Here is a 13,657-nt window from a genome sequence, read left to right on the forward strand (position 1 = left end):
ATCAGAGAACAATTTTTCCTTTCAGATTAACTTTGCAGCTCTATCTGAAAACTGAATAAATGACCTGATGTTTTTCATTCACCAAAATTAATAAGGAGAGTTAGTGGTAAATCAGGTATTGGCAATCTGAAAGACAGATGACAGATACCTTGGGGATACTTACACATGCCAAAAGTCAGGGAATAAATGGTTTTCTTTAATCTTTCTAAATTGATAAATAAACCTCAGGGAATCCATAAAATGGAACTTTAAAAATGCTTCATGACTTGCTGAAACCTGTTTCTAAAACTGTTTTTTTTCCTATTCCATTAGAGATAGCTATGAGCCCCGCAAATGACAAGTTAAATATTTACACTTTTTTTTTTTTTTAAAGATTTTATTTATTTATTTTTTTAAAGATTTTATTTATTTATTTGAGAGAGAGAATGAGATAGAGAGAGAGCGTGAGGGGGGGAGGGTCAGAGAGAGAAGCAGACTCCCTGCTGAGCAGGGAGCCCGACGTGGGACTCGATCCCGGGACTCCAGGATCATGACCCGAGCCGAAGGCAGTCGCTTAACCAACTGAGCCACCCAGGCGCCCTAAATATTTACACTTTTAAAATTAAATAATAACTTATTAAAGAATTGTTTTTATGTATCCAGGTTGTTATGGCTCAGTTGGTTTCTACCTATCAGTGTTAAAAAAAAAATAGCCAATATTATGCAGCCATCAAAAAAAAAAAAAAAAGAAATCTTGCCGTTTACAACGACATGGATGGAACTAGAGGGTATTAGGCTAAGCGAAATAAGTCAATCAGAGAAAGACAATTATCATATGATCTCGCTGATATGTGGAATTTGAAAAACAAGGCAGAGGATCATGGGGGAAGAGAGGAAAAAATGAAACAAGAGGAAACTAGAGAGGGAGACAAACCATAAGAGACTCTTAATCTCAGAAAACAAACTGAGGGTTGCTGCAGTGGAGGGGGGTGGGAGGGATGAGGTGGCTGGGTGATGGACATTGGGGAGGGTATGTGCTATGGTGAGTGCTGTGAATTGTGTAAGACTGATGAATCACAGACCTGTACCCCTGAAACAATACATTATATGTTAATTAAAAAAATAAAAAATTTAAAAAAATAAATAAAAACATAAATTAAAAATCGGCATTAAGTGTGAAAAAATAAAAAAAAATAGCCAATAAGCTTGATTTTGTGTTCATTCATTTTGATCTAAAAACAAAATACACAATTCACTACTAGAAAAGCTAAGGAATCAAGGGATCCCAGATTCAAAGGGTCCAAGGTGAAATTTGTAAGACACTCAAATTCTATCACATTTGCTGCTTTCTTTTATTAACTGTAATATGGAAAATTAAATACTCACTGACGACGGTGCATTCCAAGTATCTTCTGAAATTCTTTCAACTCTTTTTCAAGTATTGGATATTCATATACATCATCCAGTACATTCCTGTATATAGTCTGGGGGGTGGGGAAGAAAGAAAAATGGCAGCTGAAAGGCCTATTTTGTAAGGATTAGGACTTACACGATGGTTAACCTGCTGAGGGAATAGGTGGAATGCGGAATCATACAGGGGGTTAAACCAGGTACCGGTGAGATCCTAAGTGGGATTCCGCCTCCTAGTGCTTCACTCAACTGTTTGGCTCTCACAGCTTTCAGGGGCCATAAGTAGTCAATGCTGGAAACTTAGAGACACCTGGAAAACTACTCAAGATTTTCATGCCTATTCTACATTAAAAAAATAATATCCACATAGTCATTTGGAAAGGAAAAAAAAAATCGAATGAATCCTATTACCCAGCTGTTTTAAAAATAACATTAGTTTTTGGGATGCCTGGGTGGCTCAGTCAGTTAAGCATCTGCCTTGGGCTCAGTGGGATCGAGCCCCACGTCATGCTCCCTATTCAGCCAGGAGCCTGCTTCTTCTACCTCTACCTCTACCTCTACCTCTGCTGCTCCCCCAGCTTTTGTTGTCTCTCTCTCTCAAGTAAATAAATAAAGTCTTAAAAAAAATTAAAAAAAGAAAATAACATTAGTTTAGGCACAGAGTGGTTAAACCAGTTTTTAACTGGATGTCTAAAGGACACCTGACTTTTGAAATCAAAGTGAATTCCTTCATGAAAGGCAAAATCAGTTTGAACACTTGTCCATTCTGAAATAGACCTGCTCCCAGCTCAAATTCCATTCTACCCTTTCTCTGTGTTAACCTGCATAGCTAATATGGTTTTGGTGGCCAAGGGAGTCCAACTGTCTACATACTGCCTCCAGAGAATCAGCTGTGTTCAAAAGGTTTTGCAGCTATTAATGATTAGAAAAACCTATCAGTTTATCTAGGGGCGCCTGGGTGGCTCTGTCGGTTATGCATCCGACCCTTGATCTCAGCTCAGGTCTTGATCTCAGAGCTGTGAGTTCAAGCCCCATATTGGGCTCCTCCTTGCTGGGCATGGAGCCTACTTAAAAAAAAAAAAGAAAGAAAAGAAAGACAGATATATCAGTTTATCTAATTCCAAATGTAAATCTAGGTTAGTACCCATTTTGCAACTTACTCTTACTATTGCTTAAAATTCTCAAAATACATCACAGTCTGAAAACCTTTCATAATGTATGTCTTGTCAATATAGTTTTTAAATGATAATGTTTTATCCAAATATTGTGTATATGGGACTGGTTAGTTCAAGCTCAGAATAAATCTCAACATATTGAATAGTGTCAAGTTTTCAGATATGTTTTATCTACCTTAATTATTTCATCTGTACTCAAAATTCCCATGAATTATATAAAATAACCTTAAATTAGCAAATGTAAACCTGGCTGCCTACATTTTTTTCATAATGAATTATTTTCAATTAAAAAAATTTCTATGTACAGAGTATCAGGCCTCAAAAATCAAAACAAATTAATATTTTCTTTAAGTCACAGCTTGAATATGACAAAAAAGTTGCATGACTGCCACCTACAAAAGAGATTTTTGAAGTACATAACTGAAAATAAAATCAGTCATTTGGCATCAAAGAATATCTTGAAATTTTACATTACCTTTAAGAACATTTTTGAATGTTCGTCTTCATGTAACCAGTCTTTGTAGAGAGCAATCCACTGGGACACAAGATGCAAGACCTTTCGTTTCCGACAAGGAACATCTGAGTTTTCTTCTTTGCCTTGATACTTCTTAGCAGAATAGGTGGAAATGGTTAAGAGAGAATATTGCATTGTTGGAAATCAAAATATGAAGAGATCCATTTATTCTTATTTTCACAAAACATGCTAAAGCATTTGCCAAAGAATCTGCAAGTACCTAAGCATGTGGGAAGAAAAGAGTATTCGTAGCAAGGGCAAAAGGTGTGCACCAGAAAGAGCAAAAGTAAGTAAACCCAGGAAAATGACTTCCACGCGCCCGGTGGCAGGTCGTGAAGGTTAATGAGATGATTTGCATTGACAGCTGCCGACAGGCACGGGTCGATGCCACCATGAAGAGATTCTAAGTGGCCCACGAATTTCAAGGGTGGCTACAGCAGAGTTGCCCTCACTACATTAGGTAGATACTTTCCATAAAAATTACATCAGAACTAGGCCAGATATCCTTTGATCTTCAGAAATTCACAATTTATAAAAGCAGTCACTTCTCAATTAGCCCCAATGAGCACCGATTTCTGGAGTATAATTCGTGATATGATTTAAATGCCCACACCCAGGAATTCGCTTGGAAAAAAAGACTGGATAAACTTGTAAACATAATTAAAAAGGACTGCTACTTTTCATTTTCACTGGAATAAAAAAAAGTAAAATAGGAGTAACCTAAATGCATCAAACACTGTGGATAGTTAACTAAATTATCACATATCAATTAATAGGCAATCTACAGCCATAAACTGATCGTCTAGTAGTGCATTTATAGACAGTGAACATTCACAATGTACTGTTGAGTAGGAAAGCAAGTAAGAAAATATGTTGGGATCATCCATTTCCATTAACTATGCTTATTTATAAGAAAAATGTCATCACCCGAAATGATATATGTTGAAAGTTAACAGCGGCTAACTGTGCAGTTCAAATTACATAAAAATAACAACCTCAAAAGCAATGTGCTTAAAGCCTTGGGAATGAGACAGAAGCTTGGCATTCTCCAAACCAACCTAGTGTTTTTGTTCCCTAAATTATTATTTCTGACTATCTTGAGCATACTGGAAAGTTACGTAGGAAAAGGACATGCTATGATACCAAAGACAGGTAGGCTTTGGGGTTGCTGGACAGGATTCTTCACTCTTTAATGCTGATATACAACTGCAAAATAGGTATATCTATGTCGGCCTTTGTAAATATTTTAAAACATACTTTAATCACTGTCTCCCCAACCTGCAAAAATACATTCAGGCCATTTGATTATTTTTATTTCTACATGAGAAATAAACTCAGGCAAACACACAAAGAATCAGTTAAAGCACCCATTTTTTCCTAGTTTTTCTCTTAACAGACAAAATATAAAATTTTATAGCCTTAGTCAAAGACTCAAAACATGGTCATATCCAAGTGAAGTTTTAGAGATTCTTCAGGGAAATTCTACAAGGCATTAAATTACTCAATAATAACCACAAATAATACTAGAATCCTATTTATTTATTTTTACTTAGAGAGAGAGAGAGAGGGATGTGGGGAGGGGCAGAAGGAGAGAGAGAATCTTAAGAAGATTCCACACCTAGCGTGGAGCCCGACACGGGGCTTGTCTCAGGATCCTAAGATCATGACCTGAGCCAAAATCAAGAGTTAAATGCTTAACTGACTGAGCCACCCAGGTGCGCCTATTTGGATCCTATTTAAAAACAATGGTTTGAAGGCATCTATTTGCTATGAAGCAAACTGTATGGTTTAATAGATGGTAAATACTTTTGGAAAAGCCGTTAGCATTAATGTAGAAGAAATTAGCTCAGAGTTATTTTTCTAAAATGCTGTTAAAGAAGGAGAACTTGAAAACTTTGTAATTATTGCAGAATTTCTTAGTAACACCCACTTGTAAGCTGTGGAAGAAGTCTGGTTTTGAAATTCTCCAAATCCAAAATGAATAATGTTTCAAGATCAGTTTTATGAACTCGTTTGAAAAAGCTTCCCAAGATCTGTAGCTTTGCGTGGCCATGTGCACATAGCAAAGCACTAACAAGTAATCACGATTTCTAGTTTATATGTTTATTAAGAGAAATTTTATTTCAGTTACACCCTTTATGGAGTTTTAAGGTATTCTTTTAAGCAGGAAAAGGCTATCAAGTAGGGGGGAAATGTAACAATTATTTAACAGGAAAAGAATACTACCAAGGCCATTACTGTTAGGGCTCAATAAAACTCAGGTATATGCCAAAAAAAAAAAAATTCCATCTTCCTAAAAATGTTCACCTGGCTCTAGCAGACTCTTCAGTTTGGTTTGATAAATACCTGACAGTTAACAGGCTTCTTAAATGCTTCTCAAGCACCTTCCTTGCACACTGTGAGTCAAGAAGTGTGCCCGAACGGAGACTCTGAGTAAGTTTATTTGGCTTGGCTTTTTGGCCATTCATCTGTTACATCACTTCTAGTTCATGTATCAAATCACAAAGCTTCCTTAATTGGTCATTCACCTTCTCATCACATCTGTCATTCTAACCGAGCATGTCTTCACAAAGCTTCTGAAAGCTGACAGTTGCTTAGGGGGTAGTTTTGACCTCCCACGTGGGGGACGGCTCATCTGGCCTCGGGACATTTGCAGAGAAACATGGTTTTATGTACGTATGTTTTCCTGCCCAAGTCCCCTGGCACTAACCGCCCGATTGTCTTACAAGTTCACTTATTGCCCGTCCAACTCAACCTCTTGACTCTGGGCTTTACCCAGTGGACCAAACTTACCTCCAGATTTCTCAAGTCTTGAGACCTACGTTTGAAGAAAACCTAATACAAACGGTACAATTTACCCACAACCCAGAAGGTGAAAACAGCAGACCTGCCTTCCAGGTCCCCCTGTCTATTCTGTCTCATTTCATCTTTTACCTTGGATATCATTACATTAATATTTAACATATCCACACTCTACCGAGGGGCTGAGTAAATTAAGAAAGGCAGTTAATTCCTAATGCGAGACGCCTGTCTGAGAGGAAGCCGACGCAGCATCCTGAAGTTAATGAAGGATATTGCCTCAGCAGCGCCTGGCACAGGTCATCAGTCGTCATGAAGACCGTGTACGTGAGAAGGAAATCATCAAGGAGCGTCTCTGCGAAGAAAGAAAAACAAACACAAGGTAAGCACACCAGTGACAAGAAGGGCAACTGCTTATTCAGGCTCTCAAACAGAAATACGATAAATGGTGGTGGGTGTGGGAGGGGTTAGGATAGGAGAATTTTAGCCACAAAATACATTATTTGTTGAAGTTAAGATTTTTTGAGCTCCTTACACAGAATACCTCAAGCAATGGGATTATTTTTTTGTTGCAAGGCTCTCTAAACATACAACTTTTGTCATCTATTTCACTCCCTAAAACATCATTTATTTTTGTGGGTAAAGATGTTATGGAAAACCAGTGCATAAATAATGTCCTTTTAAAGATAAATTTTACAGTATTTCTGGGGTATATGCTCCAGTTCTACAGGGAATGAAGCCTGCATGTTCTAATAAATCAAGGCTTTCTATAGCCATTTACCTAAGTCTAGGGCAAGAACAATGGATAATAAAACTTAGAGGACACATTACAGGTTCTGAGGCCATTCATGTTTCTCTCTCAAATGCATCTGTAAGAAGTTGCGAAAGTGGTGGGTGATGTTACTGCTGTGGAGAGAGACAGAGCTAAGTCCCGTTTAATACGGGAGCAGGTATAACATATCACAATATACTCCTTCTCAATCCCTTCCCTACCTCCTCAACTGACAAAAACAGCTTTGATTTTTATTGCTTCTTGGCCTTGTGTGTTTTTGGAAAAGTCCAGCTTACATGTAATATGGAACAGCTAAACAGATAAACTCTGACCCTGCAATACAATTTCCAAACTGATAGAAAAAATTACATGCAGAATGCGAAGTAGAGCTCTTGCCATAATAGTCTTTATCCAACCTCCTGAACTTAAAATTCACTTTACTATTATATCATTTTCATGTCTTTTACATCCAGACATCAAATTTCCAGTAATTTGAAATAGTAATTAATCACTTGTAAGAATAATGAGCTTGTACACGCAATAGCATTTATGTTCTCCAAGAGCTATACTAAATGTGTAAGTAGAAAGAATTGCCCTGTATAGAGCTCTGCATGTCTATGTTGAAGACTGGAAAAATTCCAGAATTTATAGAAATAACCAATAACGTTTACTATAAAAACCGATCAATGCAAAATAAGGCTACGTTTACGAACACAAAACTCTGATATAAAGAGGTAGTGAATGACATCTCCATTCCTTATCAGCTGTCCCCAGTTAATTCTGTTTTGTTTGATTGCAGAACATAAAGATAATCCCAATTTACACCAATAAGTGGTTGCAAATGGTCATGTTAAAAAAAAACAAAACTTGCTTTCTAATTGCAAAATGCCCTTAAGTGAAATGAACCAGAGATGCTAATGAAGAGTATTAAGAAAGTTTTTTTATTCAAAGATATCTATTTATGCTAAGTAACAGTATTCCTTATTAAAAAAATAAGTTTGACAAATGGCACCTATTTGTAAAATAAGCCGACACTTAAAATTTAATCACACCACAATATATTAACAGTTACTGCTCCAACTTACTGTTAGTTGTAAAAGTAAGTTCTCAAACAGATGTGTCTGGGCCTTGCTAGGCATAAACTAAGACCTATCCATTGTAAGTGTGTAAAGGGAAAGAAGAGCCTGGCATAGAGTTCTACAGCTCTATGCTGAAGATAACTATGGGAGTCTGGCCAGTTGGACAATTTATTGTGAGAGCACACACACAGCCCGCACTCCCAGAAGGCCTGGGAGCCCTCTCCTAGAGGCCCGGTTTACAAAAGTTACTGGCAAGCTGTGACCTCCAACATAATTTCCAAATTCACAGGAAAGATTCCATGCAGTTTCAAATATTCATCTGCCCGAAAAGGCAGGAGAACCTGTATTCTAAGATCTGCCCTCAAAACTAGTTAAACGTAGCAGCAGAAGTTCATCACTTGGTTATCCTAATGAAAACCTTGAAATACACATTTTGAAGCTTTGTGTGTCCTTCATCACAGTTTTTAAAATAGTTTCAAGAAAAATCAAACAGTGGCATAATGTCTGAACCCCCAGGATATTTTGAAATACAACTTAAAAACTATCACTCTGGGACACTACTGAACAGGGATGTTCACCGATTCTAACACTGCTCTGTACAGTTGATGAACATCCTCAAGTTCTCTGCTCTCATTAGAAATTGAGTCTTTTTTGCATCCAGTGTTAGTACAGGCAGCAAGAACCACAGAGTAGCCTAGAATCTATTTTAGGGGTCTCTGTGGGCTCTTAGAGATCAGAGCTAGAGATATACAGAAGCCACTGGGCGAGAGCCCTGAGAACCTCATGCATTCAGCACTCAAAATGCTTGATGGGACATAGGTTCAGCCTGTTTGGAATGTTCTTACACTTAGCTGATTTAACACTTAGCTGATTTAAGGAGGTTGGAACTATTCTCTAATCAAAATTTACTCCATTAGCAACTGAGATGAAAAAGAATGCCATTAAACTTTGACATAACCAGTCATTCCATTCTGGAACAGCCTTGGATAATGAGCTGAGTGACTTTAAGAGTCTGGTTTATATGGTGGCAAAACCAGTTGGCATTCAATTCAATTAATGAGCTCACATATGACAATATTTTGTTAAGGGCTTTGACCCAGAAATGCTTTCCCCTAAGCAACTACCATATTTAATATTCAACAGCATTTACCTAATTATCTCTTTGCCATAGAAATATTAATTAAAATAAAAACAACAAGGCTACATAAAAACATCTCCAGTTAAAATCCTACTGAACCGCTAAAAATCCTCATCAACAGAACAGATTCCCAATACCCTTGATTCAAATCTTTCCCTACTTAACTACCATATTGTTATGAAATTTTTCTCTATATAAAGAGCTTTCCCTTACTCTTTTCCAGCACTGGTATTTTTTGCTGCGTATGAAAGTAATTGAATGATATAATCAAAATGACACACTTGAAATAAAAATGCATTTTATAATAGCCATGTATTAAAAAAGGCTGTCCCTTGGTATTCAGAGATATTTTTAGAACCACAATGGCTATATAAATGATCCCCTGAAGACTATTAGCCAACAATAGCCATTTAGAAAGACTAGCACATCCTCTAGCATCCACATTAAAATGCTATAATTATCTATTATATTATATAGTGCTTAATTAACAGTAATTTAAGACTCTAGGCAGAAAAGCACCTTTGTGTATAAAAGTATCTTTGTTTAAACAGATTCATAGTTGCCATATACACTAACATTCTGAATAAAAAGATATATTCATTATGCTTTCTAACTCTGTGAATACCTAGGTATTAATAGACAGAAAACCTTTCCTTTGAAATTCTATTCATTAAATCAATCACTAAATCTAATCACAAATTCCTGGCTCATCACGGACAAAAATATTCAGCCATCCTTTTGGGAATACCCCCCACTCCCCCAAATCAAAGAATATTTATGTTGTGGCTTTTTAAATATAGGAAGTACTCTTGCAGTATAAAAGAACATGCTGATAAAATCAAAACTGGAAAGCAAATATATTACAGTTTTAAGCACTATGTTCACTTAAAATACATCAAGGTGTAGTCAAAATCTAAAGCTTTGATAGAAATGACTCTAAAATCCACGTCTACTATTTACTGTAATGATGTTAATACAGGACTTTTCTCTCTCATCTGTTACTGTTTTAATTTTAAGGTATAAGAAAAGAATTGTCCATTTTCATTTGATTTTACTTGAATGTATTTTTCTTTTACGCAGATATTAAAATATTTTCTCATTCTAAGTGTATCAAGCACTAAAAACTTCCATTTATTTCTGTAAAACACAAGTGTTTCTAGAGCATCCTAGAGTTGTGTCAGGTGGACTAGTAATTGGTTTGGTACAGATCTTTTTTATAGGGTTCTGTTATGTAAATGTAATCAAATCAGAGGAACAGATCTAAATGTTTCAAAAAGGTCTAAGCTTAATGCTTTTTTTTTTTTTTTTTGGTGTAAGTGAATTGCCAAGAAAGCAAATGATAAGAATTTTAACAGACAACTGCCTATAGTCGCTATTTAAACTAAGTATGGTAATGTGAATATTCAGCATTTCTATAGTGACCCATATTCCCTTAAGTACTGTTAGCAGTTTTGTTTCACCTATATTTCTACTTCAGATGCAATGGAATTTAAGGCACTCTAAAGTTCGTTCTTTTTTTTTTTTTTTAAAGATTTTATTTATTTATTTGAGAGAGAGAGAATGAGAGAGAGCAAGCACATGAGAGGGGGGAGGGTCAGAAGGAGAAGCAGACTCCCTGCTGAGTAGGGAGCCCGATGCAGGACTCAATCCAGGGACTCCAGGATCATGACCTGAGCCGAAGGCAGTCGCTTAACCCACTGAGCCGCCCAGGCGCCCTCTAAAGTAAGTTCTACTTAAACTTTATTTCGAGAAGCCAAGAAAAACTCCATACTTGAAAGTTCTTGTTTCTGGTCCTGGAATATTACAACTTGCATTATTTTTTGAGAAGCAGTGCCAAAATGTACCATGTAATTTGATGAAGCACAAAATAAAAAAAAATTAACGTTCATGTCTGAATCACAGGTTAAAGTGCTATGCCGTCAAGAGCTATGCTTTTTTTCTCAGTTTATTTTACATTTCTGAAAGCAATATTCATGACCTCAAGTGCAACCGTTTACCACAGCTTTTAAATTCACTCAATTCCGGCACATTTTTACAATTCACCAGAGTATTGCTTAGTCATTCTAAAATGACCAAATCTTGAGATCTCATTTTATTTTTCCTTATTGGTTACATAAGAAATGCTTATTCATTGAATGCTGTTTCTACGTTGAATTTTAAAAGTCATCTCTTTCATGACAGAGCTTACTACACACAGAGCTTGGGTGGCACTCTTCAAATAGTGCAATCTGCTTTTATTGTAACTTGAAAAGTTTGGTTTTGGAATCCCATCATTCCTTAGGAAAAAATGATTTGAATACAACAGGAATTATGTTCTGAACTATATTACATTCCACAGGCTGCCTTTTAAAAACGTCACTAGACGGAGCATGGACTAATAAACCCAGGGCTTGCCCATGTTCTCCACACCAAGGGTCATGTTTGCAAGTCACCCTTGGGCAGGGAGAGAGGTGACAGGCCCCCTGAGCTCCTGCTGTCCCAGCCCTCAGCTGCTCTCAGCGTCTAGGCACACTTATAATTACAACCCATTTGTGGCTCATGCGTGTGTGTCTGTTAAACCTGCTGGGAAGCTTAGAAAACAGTGGGGAAAGTACTAAGGGAATGAGAGAGCTGAATTTCTACCTGGATAGCCTTAGGCACGGTCCTGAACCTCTGTGGGCCTTAGTTAAGTCAGCTCTAAAGTGGGTATCATATCCACACCTAGCAGAATTGCAGTCAGGATGAAATAGCATAGTGTATTCTCAAGCACCTGGCAGAGAACCTGGTATACGTTCGGCACTCAATAAGTACCACCTGTTCTTTCATAAAATAATATTTAGAGCCTGTCCCAATTCTCCAAGTGCTACCAATCAACCAAGGAAAACCGAGTACTGAGAACAGACTATGCAGAAGGCATTTGCTAAGGGATTTGGGGGTGAGAGACAAGAAAGCACAGAGTGATCCATGGCTTCAAGCTCGTAATTAGTCAGGGAGCCAAGACGTTTGTCCCCGTGAAATGAACTAAATAAGGCAACACTTCAACTGGGCAGCCAATCATAAATGTTCTAAGGGATGAAGGAAACTCCAACATGCCAGGAAAGGAAACTCCAACACGTCATGTGAGATCACCCCTGCACTTCTAGGAAGAATCAGTGGACAAACAGGTGAAATAAATGTGGGCAAAGGAGTGACTGCGTGTGTGTCTGTGGTTGAGTCACAAACCTGTGGCCTCTGGGCCTTGTCTAGCCCTTAAAGATGTTTAAAAATCAGAAGATTTAGGGGCAGCCGGCTGGCTCAGTCGGTTAAGCATATGACTACTGATTTTGGTTCAGGTCATGATCTCAGGGTCGGGCTCACGCTCAGTGGGGAGTCCGCTTGAGATTGTTTCCCTCTGCCATACTCTCTCTAAAATAGATAAATTAATCTTTAAACAAAACGAAACATAAAAATCAGAAGATCTGGCAACACCAGGCCCACATCTCATAAGGCACCATGGTGTAGTGCTGAGCTGCCCTTTTCATGCTGGGCACACTCTGCAGTTTATCACGGTTCTGCCCTCATTGGCTTCACTTGTTCTTAGTAGTGGTCTGTGGACAGGTGAGTTTTATAAGTCTTGGTCTATGGTATAGTTTGGAAACAGTAATGGAAGGGATCACATATATAACTGCAAAGTAAAGCTAGAAAGTAGGTTGGAGCCAATTCCTGGAGGGTCTTTGAGCCCTAGAGCAAGAAGCCTGGGGCTTGTTTTATAGGAAAAGGGAAGTGAATGGAAATTTTCAAGGGGAGAAATGACAAGAGATACAGATTACACTTGCTGCATCAGGACAGTCAGACTGGATAAAGGAAAAATAAGGAGAGGGAAGGTGAGTTTACTTTTTAAATACATTGAGCTTGAGTACCCATATTTCTGGGCAGAAATATCAAAGACCAGAGCTTGCCAAAAGAGGTCTGGATGACTACTGGAGCTACCATACAAAGAAGGTATAAAGAGGGTGGCTGGGACAACAAAAACTCTCAGATACAATCCTAGGAAGTTGTAAGCAACTGAGGGTTGAGCTGGGGTGTATGTTCACATTTGGGCAATGCTAAGAGAAAGATGAGTTCAGGAAGGGGGAAGAGAAGAGAGAGAGAAACAGGAGAACAGGGAGACACAAATGTAATAGAAGCCAATAAGAAAGGGTGATGGAAAGGAGAGCAGATTCTGAGTGTCAAAAGTTGCTGGAGGGAGGTTCATCAGCCTTCATCCGCATCCAAAGGCCACAGGATTTGGTGCGTGGATGGTCCCTGTCTGACGGCTTTGGAGAGATGCTCCTTGGAAAATGTTAGGGGCATACCCAAGTTAGACTAAAAGGAACTAAGGATATTCTGATAATCGCCCTCACACCATCCATCACAGTTTTTCCCCAAAGCCGACTCTTCTTGCAGGTGTTATAGCTTGCTGATTAGTAACTGCAGCTCTCACAAATAAGCTGGGAGGAAACATTTCTTCCTAATCAATCCAAGTATCATTTTATCTAACAGTATAGATTAGAACGTGGGAAGTGTCATGGGTATGGAGTCTTCAATACCAATCTGCCACCATCTACTAACAAAAATTAATAACCAGTTGCAAGAGTCACTCAGTCTAACACAATCGACTCTCGGAGTTGCCCCATCTGGTATGATTAACATCACAGAATGCATTCTTAAAGATACAAACTGTGTTCCTAAGTGCTTGTTAATTAAACATTCCAAAATTTCATGAAATGAAGAAAAAATTAATTTAAACATTAAATCTTAAATTAGAAGTCTGGGGCATGGTTATTTGAAGCA

The 13,657-nt window shown here is 37.8% G+C and overlaps 1 protein-coding gene across 1 annotated transcript in view; it reads right to left on the bottom strand.

Moving 5' to 3' along the window:
- RAPGEF5 (Rap guanine nucleotide exchange factor 5) overlaps positions 1 to 13,657 on the bottom strand; it is a 225,725-nt gene that overhangs the window by 34,830 nt on the left and 177,238 nt on the right. The window contains exons 15-17 of the mRNA XM_044920237.1: positions 6,154 to 6,232; positions 3,040 to 3,184; positions 1,366 to 1,463 (exon numbers count right to left, since the gene is read on the bottom strand). Of these exons, the coding sequence (XP_044776172.1) occupies positions 1,366 to 1,463; positions 3,040 to 3,184; positions 6,154 to 6,232 (322 nt within the window). The remainder of the gene's footprint in view (positions 1 to 1,365; positions 1,464 to 3,039; positions 3,185 to 6,153; positions 6,233 to 13,657) is intronic.

The sequence above is a fragment of the Neomonachus schauinslandi genome, chromosome 12 (assembly GCF_002201575.2).
Source record: "Neomonachus schauinslandi chromosome 12, ASM220157v2, whole genome shotgun sequence".
Classification (NCBI taxonomy): Eukaryota; Metazoa; Chordata; class Mammalia; order Carnivora; family Phocidae; genus Neomonachus; species Neomonachus schauinslandi.